At 38.1% G+C, this 24,253-nt stretch overlaps 1 protein-coding gene across 5 annotated transcripts in view; it reads left to right on the top strand.

Annotated features, from left to right (window-relative positions):
* Positions 1-5,642: 5,642 nt before the first annotated feature.
* The window catches only part of LOC141404591 (transmembrane protein 47), a 64,328-nt gene continuing 45,717 nt past the window's right edge, over positions 5,643-24,253 (top strand). Inside the window, exons 1-2 of one of the 5 annotated variants that reach the window (XM_073988046.1) lie at positions 5,643-5,810; positions 6,297-6,705. In XM_073988046.1, coding sequence (XP_073844147.1) covers positions 6,386-6,705 — 320 coding nt within the window. In that variant the 5' untranslated portion in view covers positions 5,643-5,810; positions 6,297-6,385. Of the gene's footprint in view, positions 6,085-6,296; positions 6,706-24,253 lie in introns of all 5 variants that reach the window. The other 4 variants (XM_073988063.1, XM_073988053.1, XM_073988086.1 and 1 more) reach the window with 4 other exon arrangements.

The following is a 24,253-nucleotide window of genomic DNA, read 5'->3' as shown; positions in this document are numbered from 1 at the left end:
ATTGTGAAACAACACAACAACCTGAAATTTTAGTAAGTGAGTTCTCTTTTATAAATTCTTCTCGTAATATGCAAATTGACGTTCCCCTAGCTCGTACTTCTGCCCTTGATCATTCATTTCTGGTGCGTGTTTATCGAGTCTGGAATTATCTACCTAAAGTGCAGTACACATTGTCAGTTTTTAATGTCTATATTTCGCAATTATCGATAACTGTCAAACCGTCCAGCAACCACAAAACATTTTGTGGTTGCATGATGAATGACAAAAATGAACGGCCACACTAGCAAGCAACAACAAAGCTGTCATTCAAAACTGACAATGTGTGCCCAGCTTAACTCGCTTAAAATGTTTTGCTACGCTTACCATACTTTTAAAAGGAAATAAAAAGCGTTTTTAAATGATGGTTCTACTTAATTGTGAATTTCTTGAATTATATATTGCCGCTGCAGGACTCTTTATTACTTTTTTCTTATTTTTTCCAATTGAATTCATTTTTTAAATGGTGTTGAAGTTCAAATGGGCTTTTATAATTCAATTCGACTGACTTTCAGTCATATGGCAACCCTCCTTGTCAGAAATAGTCTACTACGTAAATGGTGCCACTTTGCGCTTTCGGCGCAAAGTAATATTGACATATTCTGACAAGAGAGGTTGACAGTTTGCCCGCCAAAGTCTAGTTAAAGCTGCGTTTGAGAGAGTGTGTTATTCGACACTGGACTTAACCAATCGGTTTCGGCTATTTCTAGCCAAATCTCCTCCATTGAGATAGGGTCTTCATTCAATAGACATTTATCTGTCAATGTTAATGCTTTGGTTCTTCCAGAACTCTCCAATAATTGCCCGTCTATTTCATCTGATATTGATCTGTCTTCTCGACTGCAAAATATACGTTTGGCAGATCCAACTACGTTGGATTCCGGTCGAGTGGATCTCCTACTAGGAGCGGACATTTATCCTAAAATAATTACTGACGGTATCATCCACAACGTAATTGACACTTTATTGGCACAAAATACTGTCTTTGGCTGGGTTCTAACGGGACCAATTCCATCATCAAATAATCGAACGTCTTCGAAATCAAACGTTTCCAATAATTGATCTTCCGGATTAAAGTTTTATATTTCGAAACATTTCTATCGATATCCGGTCGTCTTATTTTAAAACCGCTTCGCAAAATCTACGATAAACTATTGTAAGACGATCATTACCATGATCTATGCTAAGGCGTCTCCTCTACGGGAGTTTGCACTCGCCTTTCATAGTCACCATTCTAGGACTTTCGTCCTGAACGGCAGTAGACACCCTTCTGGTACTTCTAGCCGCAACTTAATGTCTTTCGACAAGATCAGCACGCTCCGCTCTCTTCTACGAGAGATTGCACAGCGGGCTGCTCCATATCAAGGCTTCGCCTGGACTATGATACGGCGTCTCCTCTACGGGAGATTGTACACGTCTTTCATAGTTCTTCAACAAATTAATATCTACAAACACTTGCTGGGATCATCGTCCCGGAGCCTGCTCTTCTACGAGAGCTTGCACAGGCGCTGTTTGTTTGATTAACCGTTAACTATGATAAGGCGTCTCCTCATCGGGAGTTTGCACTCGCCTTTCATGGTTATTCAAGAAGTAAATACCTTCAAACACTTGCTGGGATCATCGTCCCGGAGCCTGCTCTTATACGAGAGCTTGCACAGGCGCTTTCGGCGCAAAGTAATATTGACATATTCTGACAAGAGAGGTTGACAGTTTGCCCGCCAAAGTCTAGTTAAAGCTGCGTTTGAGAGAGTGTGTTATTCGACACAAGGCAGAATAGACGAACTTCGTTCACGGACTCCGTCCACTTAACAATACTAACAACAATTATTGTTTACGAAAAAAGGTAAAAGCTTTACGAGCAAAAATCCAATAAATATACCAAACACCAATACTAAAAACCCTTGTGTTTTAATTTCTCTTTGTTTTTCGTTTATTTACACCGCACAACCTCTACGAGGCAACCAACAACAAAAGCTACGCTTTAAAATATACAGTCCACTCATCATTTGGTGTCCCACCTAAACTTTCTACTTTCGCAGCTAAACATCTGGTCTCTTCAGGCTGGATTAAACAAATGGCCTTCTGCCATGAATCTAAATTTTAATTGTAATCTCACAATACATGTAAAATTGGCCTTGTAGGCTTTCTTTGTATTGATATTGAATAAATAAATAAAAAATATATAATAATAAAGGCCTGGGTACATAAGCTGCCTTGCCTGGTTTATTTCTGACATAAAAAAATAAAAGAATAAAGAAGGCCGAGCCAATTTCGAACTTGGTTGCCCTTTTCGGAACAAATTTCCTTTGCCGAAAGTTAGCAAATTTTTTTATTTTTCAAAAATCGTAAGGTTTTTTAATAGCCGGCCTTCGGCCGTGGATTTGAGTCTTTCTCCAATGGACAGGAACCAATCTCGAGAACGGGAACAACATTTTCTTTTAAATTAAAATTTTTCTCTAAGTAGCCGGCCTTTAAACAAGGGAATTTTCGGAACTTCAGAGGCCCATATCTCGGGAAGTACACATTTCCCCAACAAAAATTATACAGCGTTGGAATCAGCATAAAAAGCACTATCTGTGATAATGTTTTCATATTTTCCGAGGTTTTTACTGTTATAGCCCATTTAGATATGACTTCATTAGCCGGATTTAGCACATTATCAGGCTTTATTTGCTAAATCCAGCAAAAATCTACCAGATTTCCCATACAAAAATAAATCCTCGTATTGGGTGGATTTGTTTTAAATCTGGCATAATTCCTCGTATACAACTCTGTTTTCTGCAACATGTTGCTAGAAAATACAAAAAGTTGCAAGCTGGCACAAGAAACAGTGTAGATGCATCCATGATGAAATTTTAAGGTGGCGTAAAACGGCCAGCTGATTGGTTTCAATCTGTCAAATATTTTGTTATTGTGAATAAATTGTATGAAAACGTAAACAAACATTTTGACATATTGAAGAATTTTCGGCTAAAATAGAGTTGTTGTTGTGCTACTTACGTGACCTGTTAAATAGATCTTGGATGCATCGGTGAATTGCTACACTAAAAACAATTTAAAATGTAAAAATTTGTAAACAAGGCGGAAAACTAAATTTTTTTTGATGTGCAAAGTTGAATTTAATCAACAAAGACGAATATTTACGATGTCTAAAAGATAAAATAATTCGTCTATTTATTTTAGATGGGAAAACTGTGATAATATAATTCTTTATTTGCTCTTTAGTTAGCATTAGTAGCATAATGTGCTAACATTTTCAGTAATAAACAATAAATTTGTAATTTGACGTATGTTTTTTGAGACGAATTCAATTTACACAAAATTCTTTTGACGTTTCAAATTGGATCAGATGGGCTGATGCATCTACCTTGGTAATTGTGCTATGAACAAAAATCAGCTGACTGCCGTTTAAATCCTCCAAAATGTATATCTAAATGCAATGAGATTTGTACTGGATTTATTAAATCCAGTCGAGGATTTATGGCTAGTCTAAATGAGCTATTAGATTAATCTGATCCATGGTGGAATAAGAAGGTGTTACATCACATCAAACTAAACGTCAAATTTGATCAAAATAATGCATTACTGCGAATTGCTTGTTTACATTTTGTATGCGTTTTTATTCACAATAAAGCATTTTGGCAACTAGTATGATGATCAGCTGTTTTTGGCGTTGTACCTTTAATATTGTGCCATGATCTGATCTATAGATCCATCCATGGTACAATAATACAGGTAAAAGCAAGTCCCAGCTGATTAGGTTCACCCGTAATACTAGTGTCAAATATAATACGAAGTTTATGAAGTTGTTCTTTTCGTTAATTGTCAATTAATATTTATATTTTTTTTTACTTTCTGATAAACAAACATTAAACACATATTTTTGAAGTTATAGACTTCACGAGTAATATGTACGTGCGAACTTCGAATAAATAGATCCACAGGATGCAACTTTCGAATAGTTTAGCAATCTGTAAGGATGGTGTAAGAGAACAAAAGGCCGTGTAAAATGGTGTGTCAGGCATTGGGGGATAGAGGTCAGTGCTATATTTATTTAGGGTCAAGTGAGTATTTATGCACTTAAAAATATCACATTGCAGACAAGGATCTGATGGAAAACATCATGAATGAAATCTCAATATATTGGATGCACTGTGAATTATACGGAATAAGACAATTGCAGAGTATGGTTAAACTTCTATTATGGAACCTCAGTCGTGTTTTTTGGTTATGACGAATTAGATTTGTTCAAAATATCCCTAGTAGGCCCCTCTTGCTAAGGAAGAGTTATCAGAACAGCAGTTTCGTCTCAAGTGTTGCTGTGGTTGGCATTACGAAACCAGTCCTATGTGGTTCTTGTTTTTAGATGGATTAAACAGAGCATAAACCCACGTTCAGATTTCGTAAATCTGAACTTACTATAAGGCACGTTGAAACTCTCCTTTCGTTACACCTGTAGGATGAAAATAGTGAACCCATTTTGCATCTATGAACTTCAGCCAACAATTTTTGGGGATAATGTCCAAACACACTGATTTTATTTAAAACATATGTACATACATAGAACAAAATATATTTTATATATCGAATTGAGATGTTTCATTTGTTTATGCCGTATAAGGGAGTCAGAAATAGAGATGTTTGCTTATCCTGGCAACATCGGGTGCATTTCCTATTACATCAGGTATGTAGTTTTCTGCCGTACTGCATCACCATCGGCTTTTTTGATTTGTTTCTAGCAGTGTTTATTCATTAATGTTTATAAATTTCATTCTGAATCGTGGATTTCATCTTTTCTTCGCATAGTCTGTGTTTAAGGCCTGCGTACATAAGCTGCCTCGCCTGGTTGCCTTGCTTTCCTACTTCATTTCTGACATAATAAAAATAAAAGAATAAAGAAGGCCATGCAAATTTCAGACTGGGTTCCCCTTTTCTTTTTTATTCTTTTATCAGAAGCAAGCAAGGTAAGCAGGAGAGGCAGCTTATGTACGCAGGCCTTAAGACACACAAATTTCTCGGGAAAGTAAATTGAGTTTTTGGGAGAGAGCGGAGAGGAAAGAGCTCCTCAATACTCTTTCCTACCCCCTATTGCCTAAAAACTGAATTTACTTTCCCGTGTGTCTAAACACGGACATATAATATGTTTGGATTTGGTTAACTGAAAATTGTGATTCAATGTGCCCCATCTGAAATTAACCATGAATTATTAGTAATTCTGGATATTTAGATGCAGTGATACTTACCACTGTCAACATTTTTGGAGACAAGTTATACGCGGAATTATTATTGATGTTAGTTTAAATAGTTTTTAATTCATTTATTAAATTTACATATATTTGTATTTCATTAAACCAATATTTGTGAGACTTCAAAGCATATCGATATTTTATATTTTTGTTTACAATTTTCAAAAATGAAGTTGACACTAGTATTACGTACAACAACAAATTTCTATGTGGTTGTTGTATCGATTGTTGTACAACAACACTTGCTTTTACCTGTAATAATTGTACCATGAGATCCATCTACTTACCCCATTTTTCGACCTATAGATCCATATGTCTACCCATTTTTCGAACTACAGATCCCGACTAGCTCAAAAATTTTAGTTACACGAAAGTAAAGAGAAGACAACAGACATATAGAACGGACGGGAAAAATAATTGAAGTGAATTTGTTGTTCGCTTTTTCCATACACAATTTATAATTTTTCATCATTTTTTCTTTTCAATAATTTCCGTTAATTTCTCTCGTGTGTGTGGGTGTGCGCAAATGTAAGATGATTAAACAAAATATCACCAACCAAAAAATTAAAGAAAATTTATAACAAATTGTTTAAGCGAAAGTTAATGAAAAGTGAATCGAAACAAAAAATTAAAATAAATAGAACAAGTTGACGCCATTTTGGCCAAAAAGAAGAAGAAAAAATAACAACAACAAGCAAAGTTAGCAAAAAAAGTTTATATTAGAAGAAGAGCAATAATTGTGCGTGCCACAGTTTTGTATATATGCGCTGCGTTTGTGTGAGTGAGCGCGAGTGTGTGTGAAGTGAGTTTGTGGCCAAAAGGAAAATTGCAAAATATTTTTCTATTTTTAATACCTTTGTCGATGTCGTTTTCTCACAAACAAAAATATTAAGTAAAAAATATTGAATGAAAATTTAGTTAGCAAAGTAGTTGTTCCCCCTGTTAAAAATAGCGAAATATTTTAGTGCAAGAGAAAGAAATTGATGTGATTTTTTTTCTGTGTGTCAAAAATAGAGAATAAGAGAAATAACAACGAAGGACTGAAAAAGGAATAACAGCAACAACAACAGCAACGACGACCGAAGTATACAGCACTACAAACAATGGCTAAAGTTTACGAAAAATCCATTTCTCAGCTTAGCAACAATTCGTCGCTACAACCACAACAGCAGCATCTTTTGGTAGCTCAACTTTTACAACAGCAACAACAACGTCAACAACAGCAGCAGCAGCAACAACACCCAAATGGTTTGCAACAACAACAATCCTTGTTGAGCAATTTAAGCAATGGAAGCCGTGTCAATTTGAATCTTAGCAACAATGCCAATATTATTGGTGGCATGAGTTCATTCGATGATGATTCCCTACCAGATTATTCTGAATTTGATTCAGAATCGGTAACATTGGACTACTTCAAGGAAAGGTAGGCCCTTAAATGTCCTTGTGACCGACCGACGTGTTGACGTCGTTGTTTTGTGCTCGCCTGCCTGCCATTTTTGCCTGCTGGGTCTGTTGACTGTCCAGTTTGTTCCAAGTCCAACCCAAAAATCAAGGGGGAAAACTTGGAGTGCAAGAAAAAACATTAAAGATATTCTGCAGTTGTTTTTTGCTTTGTTTATTTTTGTTTTTATAGTATAAATGATTTGTAAAGTTTTGTTTATTTTTTCTGCTGTGTGTTGCCAAATAAATATGCTGCTAGCTTTCCTTTGAACTTCATTCGCTTTGTTTACATACTTTATTGTTTTCATTTCTTAAGACATTGATTTTCATTTGAACAACAACAACGTTATCTTAGTAATAATAATCATCATCATCCTTGTGCCACCATTATCATTTTGTGTCATGTTCGTTCCTTCTTTTTTATTTTGTTTGTTCAATGCCGCCCAACCCATTTGCCCGCTTTTTCTTTTTGTTGTTGTTTCCTCTCAGTTGCGTTTTTCTCTGTTCTGCTTGTTTTGTGCATTTTCCAACGACCCTCTTTTTTATTAACAAGTGTGTGTATGAATGTTGTTTGTTGTCTGGTGTTTAATTATAAAGAAGAAGAGTACATGCAATTGGAGATGAAGAGCATTCAATCTCATTTCATCAATGACATTACTCTCACTCTGCCTAAGTTGCTTTTGTTTACATTTTTTCGAATGTCGACATAAAATTTATTATTTGCCATCAAGTTTTTCTTTGTCTAGAAAATTAAACAACTCTTTCAACAAATATTTTTTTACATTGTTCGCGTCTACCCATAATCGTTGATATCTCTACACAGGTGTATTGAATGAAAATAAAAAGGGGAGAAGATTTTGTACCCATACAGACAGCAGTATGTGGATAGTAATGGAAAGATAATGGTGCATTTTTTGTTGGAGTGATTAAAAGCTTTTTTTTTTTTTTTTTTTTTTTTTGTGCTTAAAAATGTTGTTGTTCCCTTAGGGCTTCTTGGTCACGGCATTACCACAGCATATGTTTTAAAGGTACGCAAACCTTGTAACTTTAATGATGTTGTCCTTCTTAGACAACGGTTGTCAACAAAGACTTCTTTCTGAAGTAAAATTCACTGGTTAAACTTGATTCTCCTTGAGAAATTAACTATTATTGTCGAGGCCAAACTTGTTCATGAAATCAACGGTGGTTCTTGAGTCTTGAGTATATAAAAGGAAATCCTCTCGTTTGAGAAATTCTTCCGATGAATGAGGATAAAAAATTATCAACAATGACTTCATTCTTGATTTAAATTCACAGGTTAAAATCGATTTTCTTTAAAAAATTAACTAAGGCAGGTGTTTTATCTAGTCCGAAATTGTTTATAAAATCAGTGGTGGATCTTGAATCTTGAATAAGTGGATGTAAGCTTCTCTCGTTTGAAAATTTGTTGCATTGAAATAGGATATGATCAACATTTTCCTCTACGTCGCATGTATCACATAAGGTTGATGGCATAACATTCATTCTTCCAAGTGAGGCATTACAAAAGGCATGATCAGTCAGAATTCTGTTTATTTGCTTAGTCTCCAGAGGGTTAGTTTTGGCATTTTTGAACCATGGGCTTTTGAGTACATCAGGGAAGATGGCAAAATAATGAGAGGAGCTGGTCAAACCACGGTCCCTGTATTCCGCTGACCAAGCTGACCATAAATCTTCTGTTATGTGGATTATGGCATCAGAGATCGTCAAAGGTGTCTTTAATTCAGTACCGATTTCTTTGGCTCTTTTTGCTGCCTGATCTACAATTTCATTTAAGCTAATATTAGCATGGCCAGGAATATAATGAAGTTCTATAACGCCATTAATTTCGTTAGACAACCGCACTAACCTGTCAATTAAGTAGTTTCCTTTTCTATTATTTTTTATTGCTAGCAACCCACTTAAACTATCAGTTAAGATTGCCAATCTCGAGATATTATTACTTTTCGCATACTCCAATGCCTTTATCATGGCAATGATCTCAGCCGACATAGATGATAATTTGTTGTTATTATAAAAGGAGAAAACTATACCTGGTCCTTCATGAATAAATGCAGAACCCGTACATTCATCCATAACTGACCCGTCCGTGAAAAAGATTTCCAATTGTTTACTCTTAAGACAAGCCATTTTTTCTTCAAAAACTTGCTTTATAATGGGCAGGCCAACTTCAGACTTTTTATTCGAAACCCCTTTAAAAAAATCGTCATCAATTATTATTTTATTAAAATCAGGGCCTAAAGGTGATGTGGTGCCAACAGACTCCATTAGGCTTCTGTATCTAATGAAAATTTTATACATTCCCGTATTTATAGGGTGAGTTAAATTCCTGAAAGTTTTTACAATTGGACGTTTGTACGCAAAGGACTTCACAAGTTCCTTCGCCGCTGTTAGCTGAAATCTATATTTAGGCGGAAGTTCTGCAGCCAAATGGTACAAACATTCCACAGGGGTGGATCTAATCGTACCAAGAGCTTTTCTCAGGCATGAATTCGTAACTGTTCTTACCTTATTAAGCGAACCCTTGTCCGCGTTGGCCAGAGCGGCAGACGCATATTCTACTTTTGACCTTATACATGACTTATACAGCAACAAGGACTTAGATGGGTCCATACCTTGTTTACACCCCCCTACTATGTTTATGTATTTATTCCTTTTGTCAATCTCATTGAGTGTATGTTGGACATGCTCTTTAGCTGAGTTGTTTGATGCAACATAGAAACCCAAATACTTAATGCTACTAACCTGACTTATATTAATACCGTTGTGTGTCAAGTCCAACTGCCTAGGCCTCCTGTTGAAGTGAATAGTCGTTGTCTTATTTAAATTAAAATTCAGATTCAAATTATTGCAAATACCTGAAAACTCCGCAATCTTAGTTTCTAACAAATTTTTCGCTGTCTCAAAATCAGGATGAAAAACTACCATAAAAAAATCGTCTGCAAACTGATATAGCAAACAATTCGGTGACACAATACTATGAAGTTTAATAGTGTAAGAATTAAAAAGGATGGGGCTAAGAGCACTACCCTGAGCTAGACCAGCATTAACTGTAACCTTATGTTTTCCCAGAATGAGGTTTCTTCTTTGAAGAAAATCCACCACCCAGGAGACTACCGCACCATTGATCTGAAGTTCCTCCAGTTGTTCCTTAAGAATTCCCACCTGTACATGGTCATAAGCCTTCTCTACGTCTACACACAAACCCAAAACCTGATTTCCTTTAGCCTTCAACGCACAAACAGTGTTTATAACATCGTTTATGCACATGGACGTTGAATGTCCCGGGCGAAAGGCATAACATCTTTCTGGGAGTAGATTATTATGTTCAATGTGCTTCTGTATTAATTCTTTGAGCATTGCTTCTACGCATTTAAGCGGCACAGATAGTAACGAAATGGGTCTGTAGTTTTCAACCTTAGTTAAGTCCTTTCCAGGTTTTGGAGTCGGAGAAATTTTAATATTTCTCCAAACCTCCGGAATTTCTCCCTTCTGCCAAATTTCCGATAATATTTTGAAAAACTTATACAAAGCTTCAGGAGTTAGTTTTTTAAGATAATCATAGGAAACCAAGTCCACACCTGGTGCTGAAGCGGAGCTTCTAGATTGGAGAAAACGCTTAAAGCTTTCATAGGAAAGTTTTGGTTTAAAAACAGTCATATCCGGTTGATTCTGATGCGAGTCGGGTTCACTTGGAAGTGTAGCAGGGATGGCCGCAAGGTCCTCCCCAGAGAAATTAGCAATTAGTACATTATTTTGTTCAGTCTCATGCGATGTCCCTGTACTCACTGAAGCGTTAGGGTCAATAGTCCTTTCCTCCGGCGCATCTAACATATCATTAGATGCTGTGTTATTTGTTTGATTATGCGATTCTATATTAGCAGAAGACGCAGCTAAAATTTCCAAATACTCAATTTTTTGGTCCTCATCCCAAGACTGATTAACACTCTTTGGTTGCTTATATTTTCTCATGTTTCTCATGGTTCTCCAAAAATTTTGGGAGGAAGGGTTAGTCGAAAGTTCATTTAACACATTAGCTAGATTCTCATTTTTTAGTTCTTTAATTTTTTCGCTTAAGGCATCTGCAGCCTTCTGATATTCCACGAGATCATCAAATTTTTTTGTTTTAAAATATTTTCCCTTAGTCGCTTGCCTCAATCTAAACAGTTTTGAAACTTCATCATTCCACCATCTCTTTGGAACATACCTATTTCTAGGATGAATAGTAATAGTATTTCTATCCACTATATTATGGATATTATCATTGAATTCCTGGATGGATGAACCCACATCCATTCCCGCAATTTCCTCAAAAACTGCTCTTTTTTTAATTCTCCTAGTTCCTTTAGGTGGATTTGAATCAGATTGAAGCTCTATAATTATTGGTAGATGATTACTACTCGTTAATTTAACTGTATTGACTTTCCATGTAGGTACTGTATCTAAGTTTTTAGCAAAAGTGATGTCAAGAACTGAAGCATGTCTATCTTGCAAACGAAAAGTTGGCTGCCCATTATTTAAACTAAAGAAACCACACCTTGTTGCTATATCACCCAAAATTGAGCCACGAGAGTCCGTCACCGAGTCTCCCCATGACATAGACCTGGCATTAAAATCACCCGCAATTATTATTGGTAGAGAGGAATTCTCAAGGCGAATAAAAAGACTATTTACAAAAAATTCAAATTGAGAACGAGGGGTATTTGGCGGTATATACACCACTACTAAAATAAAATTTTTTTTAAGATTAAGAGTTTTAATTCCAATGGCTTCCATATCGATATCAATATTTACTAAAGAGAACTGAATCTCTCTTCTTATATACATACCGACCCCTCCGTAACCATCGGGACGGTTTTTAAAAGCATAATTATAATTGCATATATTTGACGACGCATTATCGCGTAGCCAAGTTTCTGTAATCAATGCTATATCTATAGCATTGTTTTCTAAATATAATTCTAGTAAATGTTTATTATTCTCATTATATAAACTTTGTATATTATACTGTAATAACTTCATGATTATTATATATTATTATTATTGTTATCATCTGCAATTCCTCTTTTTATATTCTCTAAGTCAAAATTAATACGACCACTATTTATTTCCCCTCTTAATTTTTCAATAATGTTAAGTTCCTCCTTCTTTACATTTTTGGAGGTAGCCACATAAGTGTTCATCATTAGTGTGATATCACTCATAACTTTCTCGAAATCTAAAACTTTGTCTTCCTCTAATCTTCTAAGTGCAGTGCCATTTGGCGACTTATAAGTTTCTCCTTCATTTAAAGCATCCTGGTATTGTTGCTGAATTCTCCTTGTCTTCTCATCCTCCTTTTCTTTATTTTTGTTAGATTTGGCTATGTTTGAAAATGACTGGTAACTATGCATGACTCGGGCAGATTCAGCAATGTTACCCTGAGCTGGTTTGTTTTTATTGTTATTGTTCGATCTTGGTACTGGAAGTGTTGGGAAGTCCCCTTCAATGTCATGATCCAGTAAATAAAATCTATTACTAAAAATAGTCGGGTATTTGGTCTTTGTCTCGTTAATTGAGAGGTTTTCCAACGTCATTATTCGTTTAATATTATATGCCTTGGTTCTAGCCGGGCACTTTTTCTCAGTTGGCTTGTGGTCATGATAACAGTTTGTGCATCTAACTGGCTCATTACTGCAAGCATCTCTAACCTCATGAGGTGTAAAACACATTGGACATATAGGTATTCTCTGCTTACAATGTTTAGCGAAATGATTATATCTATAACAGCGGTAACATTGAGCAAATGGAATAATCGGACGGACATTAATTTTCGATATGTTATATATCTTAATTTGAGCAGGCACTTGCACCCCTTTGAACAAGATTTTAACGCGTTTTGTCTTTATTAACTCATCCCCTTCTTTCCTCATAACTCTTTCTATCTTTAATATTGGCACTGGGCTAATAAAATTGGCCTTTATCTCCTCATCAGAAATAATAGTGTCTACTGGATAGATCAATCCCCATTTGGATAAGAAATGTGGAAAAATCTTAGGCTGCAGACCAGCTGAGATCATTCGTACATCCTTAACAAAAACATTGGCAGCGTTTGCATTTTTGAAAGAAACCTTTCCTCTACCATATCCAATCTTGGTAACGTCTATGACATCTTTGATGTCCAAAGATTTAACGAGCCGCGCCAAGGAAACAAGACTAAGCGGTTGTCTAACGCCATTTTTAGGCTCGGTATCAACATATACCACATAAGGACCTCCATGGGAGTCATCATAGAAAGACAAAATGTCTGTGTCAACAGATCCCGCTGAGACACCTTCAACCACATTTATGTTATTACTCGGTTCCACTGTAGCACTGTTAGTGCTCTCACTGGCCATTACATTATTAACTGATGCATCAATATTCATTGAATTATTTGGTAAAATATTCCGTGCTCTAGTTACACCCCTGATGACTTTTCTGCCATCCTCCACTCTTCTCTCTTTTGGTCTGGCCATCAGCCTCTCATTACTAAGACTCCTCTTACCTGTTACTCTCTTCCCATTGTTCTCCTCGCCTACCACATCCCCAACAGGAGGTGGAGGATCACCCGGATCCCCCGACATGCTTCACAAGACCACTGCAGATGTCACTCCAAGTTTAAAGCTTCGTATGAATTGTTGAAACAAATTGAATTGGTTAGTTCTTGATTATGATTGAAATTAAATTCTTGATGGATTCAGATTCTATGAAAAATGATGATGAAATCCAATTTCGGTATAAGGCTCCAAAAAAGACTGCGATTGATTGATGAAATGGCTTGATGAGATGAAAATTATGGAAAATGACTTGCAAATCCAAAAAATTCAATATGCAATTGATATAAAAAATTTTTATTTGTTTGGTGACGCTTCTAGAAAATTTCTCAAAGCACGCTTTGTTTTTTCTCTCTATGTGTACTTCACCTTTCGGTGGTTGCGACGAGAATCGTGATTAAAAGCTTGATTATGATTGTATTTTGTATGAAGTCAATGGAACCTGTGATGATCTTGGACAGGCAAAAGACTCTAGCATATTTCCTTTCTCAAATTATGTGATTATCATTTATCTTCGGAAATTTTTGTTCACTTTATGGACTTTATGGGCACAACCAGGGATGGAAAATTAAAAAATTCAAACAGTACTAAAATGGTACTTTTTTCATTGAAAAGGTATTTTTTAATATTTTTTTAGGAAAAAAATAAAAATTTGTTATTCAGTAAAAAAACAACAACAAAGGCAATCCCGCGACGGCCGGTTCTATGCACCGGATTGACTCGGAGGAATCTTCGACCAGGGGCCGTCACCTCAACAATTATGTGTTTGTGTTCGTGTATTTTTTTCACCATGGGAGCGGTAATTTATCCCGGAATGCCTGCTCCGAGGTCCGTGCCGGGATAGAAATGAACCCCGGGCCAGTATGGATCTGTTCCGTTTGCCAGATCCGCATCCACCACATGTCAACAATGGTGAGATGTAATGGATGGATGGAATGGGTGCATTTTCGTGGGTGCTCTGGCCTTAGTAGCACCCGGGATTACAGCGACAGGTATGTTGCTGCTTGCTGCGTCAGCGCATCACCCAGTTCGTCTTCTACGTCGTCGTCTGACTCTTCGTCGTCGTCGGAATACGAGACGCCCCCGCAGTCTCCCCAACAACAACAGCAAATGCAGCATCTAACACCACATGTTGTTGTTCAACGGCCCGGGAATGCATCATTCCTGCAATTCAATTGCAACGGTCTCCGCAATAAGGTCAGTGAAATTGTGGACTTTATGAGTCGGAAAAACATCATGGTCGCCGCGATCCAGGAAACAAAGCTCACCCCCACCTGTAGCTTACGTTGTGATGGTTACAACGTTTTGCGGAAGGATCGCACAAGAAGCGGAGGAGGAGGACTTGCTTCCTAATACACCAGTCTGTCCAGTACAGACCTATCTCGCTTGAGCTTGGCTCTAGTGACCCATACATGGAGTGTATGGGGGTAGCAGTAAAGTGTGGTACTGTCGAGGTAGAGCTGCTTAATGTGTACATACCGCCGATGAATAGCTGTGCCCGACGTTATATGCCCAATATTAGGGCGATAACCGTCTGGTGCTAGGGGACTTCAATGCTCATCATGAGCTTTGGCACTCCGTCCTAGGTAATGACCAGCGGGGTACAGCGCTGGCAGAGCAAATCGATGGCTCCACGTTTTGCACGGTGAATGAAGACGCTCCTACGAGGATTAGAGGAAACTGCCACAGCTCGCCAGATATCACCATTGTGGCAACAGGTCTGATAAATGACGTAACCTGGCAATCCGTCATTTCCCTTAGTTCGGACCACCTTCCTATCATCGTCTCCGTAAACAGACCACCCGACTTCATAACCTCTGAACGCCGTACTTTCCTGAACCATGGGAAAGCTGATTGGCAAGGTTTCAGAGAATTTACCAATCACCGCTTCAGTCAATTGCCCACCCCCTCAGATCCTCGGGTAGCTGAGAGAACTTTCAGAGACATCATCACTAAAGCAGCCGCTCGCTACATACCTGCTGGTCGAATACCCGAAATAAGACCAAATTTCCCAGCAGAGGCGACGGGACTAGCAAATGAACGTGATGAGCTTCGTCGTACGAACCCCGAAGACCCAAGAGTTAGAGAACTTACTCTTGAAGTCAACAGGCTAGTGGGCGAACATAAGCGGAAAAAGTGGCTAGACCATCTGAAGCAGTGCAACATTGGTGCAGGAATAAGTAAATTGTGGGCAACGGTTAAATCACTCTCGAGTCCGGAAAGAAGGATGACAGAACGGCTGTTACTTTCAACGGCGTGACAGTAACTGACCCAAAGAGGTGCGCGTGTTATTTTAACCGGCAGTTCATAGAGCACCCCGAGAGTGATAGGGCGAAGAGAAGTGTGCTACGCCGTATAAGAATAACTCTTCCAGCCGAGGAGGTACCACCACAATTTACGATGAGCGATGTTGCAGATGCCATCCGAAACGCTAAATCATCCAAAGCGTTGGGCCCGCACCGAATATCGATGGTAATGCTTAAGCAGCTGGATGAACCTGGAGTTGAGTATTTAACAAGTGTTTTCAACCTATCGTTAGCCACCCATGTTGTACCGGATGCCTGGAAAGTTGGAAGGGTGGTCCCGCTACTGAAGCCTGGCAAGGATGCCAGCAGAGGTGAATCGTACAGGCCGATTTCACTCCTGTCGCCAGTAGCAAAGATCCTAGAGGCGCTACTCCTCCCCACGATGAGAAGGTGTTTTCCAGTTGCCCAACATCAACATGGATTTCGGAAAATGCATAGTACTACAACAGCATTAGACGCCATATCCACACATATCAGTAGATGACTGAACAAGAAAAGGCCGTGCGACCGAACAGTCATGGTGGCTCTTGACCTATCGAAGGCCTTCGATACCGTCAACCATGCCAAGCTGTTCGAGGATATAGAGAAAACTAATCTCCAGCCATGTTTGAAACGTTGGGTAATCAACTATATGTGTGGACGCCAGTCGTTTGTAGAATTCAGAAACAAGAAGTCCAAACCCCGTAGAGTGAAACAGGGAGTTCCCCAAGGAGGGGTGATATATCCGGAACTGTTTAACCTCTACCTTTCTGAAATTCCACATCCTCCAGACGGCATAGAGATCGTGATGTATGCGGATGATTGTACGATCTTGGCGTCGAGTCCTATCGTCGATGACATATGTGATAGGTTAAATGTCTACATAGCTGACCTAGTGCAGTTCTTCCATCTGAGGAATATGAAAATATCCGCCGTTAAATCCACAGCCACGCTGTTCACCACATGGACGGCTGAGATGAGGCTCCCACTGAACATATTGGTCGATGGTGCACTGATTCCGACCACTAACTACCCTAAAATACTGGGTGTAACGTTCGATAGCATGTTCAAGTCGTCCGCGCATGCCACAGCTATTTGCAATAAGATCAGAAGTAGGAACAAGGTTCTCAAGTCGCTGGCCGGCAGAACTTGGGGTGCTGATAAAGAAACCTTGTTGACCACCTACAATGCAATAGGCCGGTCTGTGGTAAGCTATGCGGCGCCAGCGTGGTCCGCAAAGGTTAGCGCATCGCAGTGGAAGAAGATTCAAACCTGCCAGAATGCCGCCCTGAGGACTGCAACAGGGTGCCTCCTCATGACACCAGTGGACCATCTTCATGAGGAGGCGAAGGTTTTACCGGTGCGTCAGCACAATAAGATGTTGTCGATGCAGTACCTGCTTGGGTGTTACCGCAGTGAGCATCCCTGTCACGATTTAATGGACAGGCGCCCCCCACCCAGGCACGTCAGGAGAGACCTTCATGACCTAGAGAGAGAGAGGTCCAAAGGTATAAAAGAGAACCGCTAGATCAACGAGCCTATCAGGCAGGCTTGAATCGCATTCACACCAACATGGTTGCAAAAGCAGTACGAAGATACAGTGTGAATGCCGTACTTGGAAACCATCCCCCATCCATCGCAGCAGAAGAACGACAGCTGCCAAGGCAAACGCGAGTGGTTTTAGCTCAGTTAAGATTCGGACGATGCAGCCGCCTCAATTCGTATTGGGCCAGAATTGACGCCACGATACCCAACATATGCCCAGCATGTGGATTGGGACCACACGATACTCTGCATTTATTCAACTGCCCAGCTAACCCCACTCACCTGTCTCCTCATTCTTTATGGACGCAACCAGTCCAGGTTGCAGAATTCTTGAGTCTGGATACAGAGGAACTTGATAACTGAAATAATACACGAACGAACATATATGCGTTGCTACAACAACAACAAAGGCTTATATCTATGTAATCTGAAGATTATTTCAAAACGGTATATATTTTTATACCTTACTGAAGGGTATAATTAATTTTGTCATTCCGTTTGTAACACATCGAAATATTCGTCGGAGACCCTATAAAGTATTTAACCAGGTCCGTTGAATTCCAGATATATAATTGTTCCACAAACATCCCAGATGGGACAAGGGAGACTTCTCTCATATCAATGAGTGCACCCCGATTCATATTAGCTCAATGATATAGGACCTACTGTTTATTGCCGAGTCCGAACGGCGTGTCCTAAGACACCACTTATAGAGAAGTTTTACAAGGCTGAAATACTCAGAAAATGTCGCCACCATCACTGAGGGGTATTTTGCCACCGTTGAAAAATTTTGATGTTGTCTGGCCTGGGAATCGAACCCACGACCTTTAGCGTGCAAGGCGGGCGTGCATACCATTGCACCACGGTGGCACCCGTTGAATTCCAGATACAGCTCTCAATATTTAATATGGACATTTTTTATTTGGTACAGAAGCTTCAATTACTCTATCTCTACCGGTTCACGTTTTGATATAGCTCCAACACAACGGTACCTCCCGATTTTCGGTATTTGGAAGGTTTGAGCCACATTATCATACCAAAGTTTTTGAAATTTGGTATTTTGTCTTCGTTGGGGCTACAAAACTTTCCCCCAGAAATTTGTCAGTGCGGTTCCACGTTCTGATATAGCCCCCATAGAAGGATATTTTAAAAGTTTTAGCCTCATTATCCCATCGAAATAACTGAAAATTGATACTTTGTATTCGATATGGATATAAAACACTCCTATAGAGAATGTGGGTATAGATGCACGTTTTAAATAGCCTAGAGCTGGCAAACTATCGTTAGTTCGACTATCGTTTTGATCGCTGTCGTAAAGCCTTGTTTATATTGAACTCTAAACAAATTATTTTTTAAATAATTCGTGACAGATAGTCCAAAAAAGTTTTGGTGGCCGATATAAACTTTGTTTTTCGTCAGTAATCAAAACGATAGTCAGACTGTCTTGGTTTTGTAGGACCAATATGGCCCCCATAGAAGAGATATTGCAGATTCTCATATTGGAATCATGGTAGAACAAACCAGGTAAAGTAAATACTACAACAAATACAACTCAACAACAACCACATAGAAATTTGTTTTTGTTTGTAAACGTTAGTGTCAACGTACATGTAAACAAAATAAGGAAATGTCTATAAATTATTGGAATTTAAAAAACTAATAATTTTTCACATTTGATTGAATATTTGAAAAACATGAATGGAAACTCGTTAGATTTTCAATTTTAATGTTTCCATATCATTCCACTAAATGCATAATTTCTCGCAGAAAGTAGAATTCTTGCAAAAATGTTTGGGGTTGCTGGTAATTCATTGAAAAAGTAGAAGCTGTTTCAATGGTTTGCTTTTGAAAACAAAAAGGCACATGTTTATTAGGGCTTTATTATTTTCAAGTTTAACAAAATACCACGCATATTAACAAATATTGTACCGCCTCTATAAGCGGTGTTTTAGTATATGGCATGTCGTTCGGACCTGGAGGAGGTTACATGTCAATTATATGAAGGAGTCTATATGGGAAATAGTTTTTTTCTGATGAATAAATTTGTTCTTCAAAAAAATATATATCCCTAATATACATCGAACATAGAAATAAATATATAAAATGTCGTATTGAATTTGACACTAACACTACAGCCCAGTTCAGTCAGCTGGGTATTGCTGCTACCTTTTCTTGTTCTACCATGAATATAAACAGACGTTTTTGTCACTTAATTACTAAATCTCGCAATATGTATGAGACTACGTTTACATTAACACTCATTATCATGACAATTGTTATTTTATTTCATTTTAGGTTTATTTTTTATACATCAAGAGAAGAACACTGTAATGAGAACTAGTGTAACAAATGTATGAGAATACTAATAATAAATTTATTCTCGGATATTTTATAATATGTAAAATCTTTAGGAAGTTTACGGCGGTGTTCCTCCTTTCTTTATATCCATCGTTGTAATGGCGAAATAATCTCAAACAAAATCTCTGTCATTTTTCTTATAAAAGAGGGAGAACTGAAAGAAAATGACCAAAATTAGTGTAATTCTTTAACTCATTTTTTGAGTTACCGAAAAAATTGGTAAAATTAAAGCGCAAACTTATAAATGAATAGTATCCATAAAAGTTGACAACACTGTTGCTGTTGGTAGGAATTGGCAATTTTTTTTTGGTGAAATTACAAAAAAAAATCCGTTAATTACCGAAATTATAAGCATTTTAAATTTACCGCGTTTTGTCGGTAAATCGAAAAATAAAAATGTACCTATTAAATATTTAAATATTCTGCATATTAAAAAAAATATTTTAAAAAATTAGTTTCCAGTGTTTTATTTGTAAATGCACTTAAAACTAGAAAATAATTTGACGCTCAGCCTTAATAAGTATATTCTTCCTCATGATGGAATCTCTCAAATAAAACGCTTGCCGTTTAATATTGTTAAATTTGTAATTGAAATGCAAGACAAAATGAAGACAAAATCCTCAAAACAACTGAAATCGGGTGGTACCGATAAATGGGGGCTATAGAAAAAAATGGACCCATATTGGTTTTGGTTTCATATTCATGTATTGCCATCCAAATCTGAAAAGTGTCCAAAGTTTCAGTTCGATTGGTCAACTGCAACTGTGTTAAAAATGAGTTACTAGATTTGAACTAAATCGGGTGGTACTGCTTTATGAGGGCTGTAGGAAAAAATGAACCGATATTGGTTTTGGTTTCATATTCATGTATTGTCATCCATATCTAGAAAGTGTGCAAAGTTTCAGTTCGATTGGTCAACTGTAGCTGTGTTAAAAAAGAGTTACTAGATTTGAACTAAACGGACACCAAAGCAAGTTAAATAAAACAATGTAAAAAAGAAAACACAATAACTATAAATCGGATTACATTTGGCAAATTTTCGAAGTTAAATTGATGTATATTGTTTTCTTTTTACAGTAGTCTGTTGTAAACGTATGGATATATGTGAGCAATATCTGGCAACTGACTCTTGCCTCTAATTCCACTTATAAAATGTTACGGGGAGACGTATTGAGATATACATGTGTATTCCTAAATTAAGTAGCTGGTTGAATTTCCCAGCTGTTTTGGCTTATGTTTAGTTTATGTGAACACTCGAGTTGCTCTTAAAACGTTAACAGAAGTATTTTAAGTTAGAAGTTCAATGATATAAGCCTGCCTTCAGTCGGGGATTCAAGACTTTGTCCGATGGAGAGGTAAAAAATCGACCAAACGAAGGGAATTTTTTATTTATCATTGTCTTTTATTTTTAATTAACATTTTATTCTTTCTAGCCAATCTTAGGGCCGTATTTAAAAACCCTCTCGTATGGATAGCTGCTAAAAGTAGACTTCATAAAAAATGTTTTCTTTCGAGTTGGCAATTACGCCATAAGGAGTGAATTAATGAATGATATCTAACGTAATTTCATAAACATCCATACACCCGTGCCACTGACGCTGTGAAAGGCTAAACAAAGATTGATTTTTGAAATTCCCATACTTTCTATTGGACAAGGCCTATCTGTAATACAATTGTCAGAAAGAAGAGGGTACAGCTGTTATTGTATCCTGTTTAGAGACACCTCTAAGAGAGCGGAGGTGACTTCCTCCAATTGAACTTTTCATCAAAATATTGGCCTGTTCCCCCCTGAGTGCAAGGAGTGGAATCGTATATAAATTGTTTTTAATCCGAGCACACACTGATTCATTGTCTTAAGATGTCCTAACCAATCTTAACTTTTTTGAACTGATACCATTGTCATTGTCGTCGTATTAACTCATGGTTAATACGACGTGGATATTCTTCGCCTACGCAAATTGAAGAAGAATATTTCTCTTGAACACATTACATACCTCGCCTCGTCAACTTCTAAACCAGTTGTACCAGTGTTTCATATAGAGTGACTTTGGTTTGGCGAGACGTTAATTTGCTTTTTAAATTCTTGCTAAGTCACAAAGCTTATGATTTTTGTTTTGTTAAAGTTGGATTTTTTTTTTCAAATATCAATGTATATCGATTCCACTGATTGTTTTGCACGTTAATACCATCAACTAGATATTTTTTGCCTTCGGACCCACTTTAACTGATTCTTTTTTGTCTCTAAATGCCTGATACTGGAGTGGTTTTTAATAATAAATAGATATCCCCAGTAGTGGGCTTCTCTAACGCTTTTTTTGGTTACCGACTTAGGGACAATCAATCTTACCGAAATTATAAGCATTTCAATTTTAACGATTTTTGACGGTAACCAAAAAAGCGTTAGAGAATCCCACTACAGTCCTCCACCAGACAATACTTTGGTGTCGTACCCTGATGATTGCAGAATTACCTGCGCAGACTTTAATATGTGCGAAGTGCTAAAATATGCAACTATCATTGCCATTGCTCATTTTTTCCGGGAACTCAATCTTCAGTTATCCACATTGTTACTTTCCACTTTCTAGACGTGAGAGGTCAACCTGAATCTTGCATTTTCGTCGAAGACATGTGCATAACCACACTACATAAATAATTCGAAAATACTTGGGGTCATCTTCGACAACATCCTTGATTTTTCCTTGCATGTTGGCACCTCTTGGAACAAAGATAAGGAAACACGCATAGCGACATATAAAACTCCCCTTAATTTAGCTCTGCTGTCTGGTCTTCATTTCCCCTGGAGGAAACTGCAAACAATGGATAATAACGCAGACAACATAATGTACTCCCCCACCAGACTTTTTGGTCGTCTTGCACGATCACCTCCTCAGGCATTATTATACGCTACCAATATCCAACTATTTAGCCACCATCACTCATTTCTTCCGAGAACCCAATCTGCAGTTTTCTTGTACTGAGACTGTGGAATTTCACTTCTAGGCGAGAACCTGGCATTTTCGTAGAAGACAGTAAATAATTCGAAAGTACTTGGCGTTGTCTTCGAAAATCTCCTCCATTTTTTCTTCGCACCCACTCAAAGCAGCCGAAAAGTGAAAGCTAGAAACGATCTTTACCTGACTCCTCCTGAGCAAAGATAAGGAAACTGTGATAGCGCCATATAAAGCCATCGGTCGTTCCTCTCTTAACAGCAAACAACCGAAAATATGGGCGATGTCAGTCCACTCCATCGTTTACCTCCCCCACAAAAGTTCAACATTTTCAGTAAAATGGTGCGCACTAACTTTCTTCCAAACTGAAAAGAGGGACTGAATTTAGACTATCCTTGCACATCATACAATTTCCGATTCTGCCTTCAGTGTCGGTTTCGCCAATAACTGCTACCTAAAGACTATCTAGTATTAGTGCTCCGATTGTGACCGCATTGCCGACTTTTCCAATAGAGCTCCGAGTTTAAAAGACAAGTTATTACTAGGACCATAATTGTATGACTACCTTGCATGGTATATATTGATAGCTCATTAGAGACAGAATGTGGTTTCTTACATGAGTGACCCTATTTGTGGTAGAGTTCGATCATCCCTGTGGTTCCACAATTTCGCAAGAAGAATTCTCCGCTGAATCACACCGTTGACTTCCTGTCACACGCCTGAATATTTGCCTCAGCACAATTCGTTTGATTTCTCCACAGCGGAACAAGATGTATGGTTGAAAGGGTGGTAAATAAGAGTTGGCATGGATGTCGGTACATCCAAGGCATTGTGACTTGGTTAGGCGGCGTGATGGCATTTTTATCTTTGGTTTTTAATCGTCAATGACGTTGCTTGATAATTAATGGTTACAATCAATTTACATGTCACCTCCCGATTCTTTTGAAAATGTTACCACAGATTAGAGGTGGGCGATTGTCGTGCTCGTGGCACTAGATAGCACGACACAACAAAGCTAAAGGGTTTAGGACTTAGTCGTCGCTAAAGTGTTGTTGTTGTGTATGTGTGTATTTGTTGTTGTTGTAACAGTGTTTGTTATTGTATGTTGGTTGGTGTTTTCGTTCTTCTGCTCAATCTGGCTCTGGGTCTATCTCCAGTTCCAGGAAAGTGGCTGCTTCGATAGGATGTAACCACAGATCCACTGGAGTTAGATGAGTAGGTTTGGCTGGGCAGTTGAAAAGGTGTTTTTGTCGTGCGGGCCCATGCCGCATACTGGGCAGATGTTTTTCAGAATGTTATCGATCTTTGCCTTGTAAGAATTTAGGTGGCTGCAATATCCCGAGCGTAGTTGAGCCAAAACTACTATGTTTTGTCGTGGCTACGATATATGGGGGATGTACTCCGAGGACTTTATTCACACTATAGTTGCTTATGACCTTAGCAACTACGCCCGTGTGAATGCTATACACACCTGCTTGTTGATCTAGGGCTTCTCTCCTGTATCGTTGGACCTCCCTTTCTAGAACGCGAAGATCCTTCTTGATGTGCCTGAGTGTGTCGGGCCTATCAATCGGATGGTGATTGGGATAGATCTCACGGCAACACCAAAGCAACTACTGCAACGAAAGCATCTCATTGTCTTGCTGTTCCGGAAGTCCACTGAAGATATAAGAAGGCACCTTGTTGTTGTTGTTCTCAGGGCTGCAAGTATGAATCTTTCCCCATTGCGTATCACATAAACTCGCGGACCAAACAGGTGCCACCGACCGGCCTATCACGTTATATATGGTCAACAAGGTTTC

This window comes from Musca autumnalis, unplaced genomic scaffold (genome assembly GCF_047663935.1).
Source record: "Musca autumnalis isolate F117 unplaced genomic scaffold, ASM4766393v1 scaffold_1, whole genome shotgun sequence".
Taxonomy (NCBI): Eukaryota; Metazoa; Arthropoda; class Insecta; order Diptera; family Muscidae; genus Musca; species Musca autumnalis.
The sequence above is the reverse complement of the archived record's forward strand: the minus strand, read 5'-3'. Positions and strand labels throughout refer to the sequence as shown.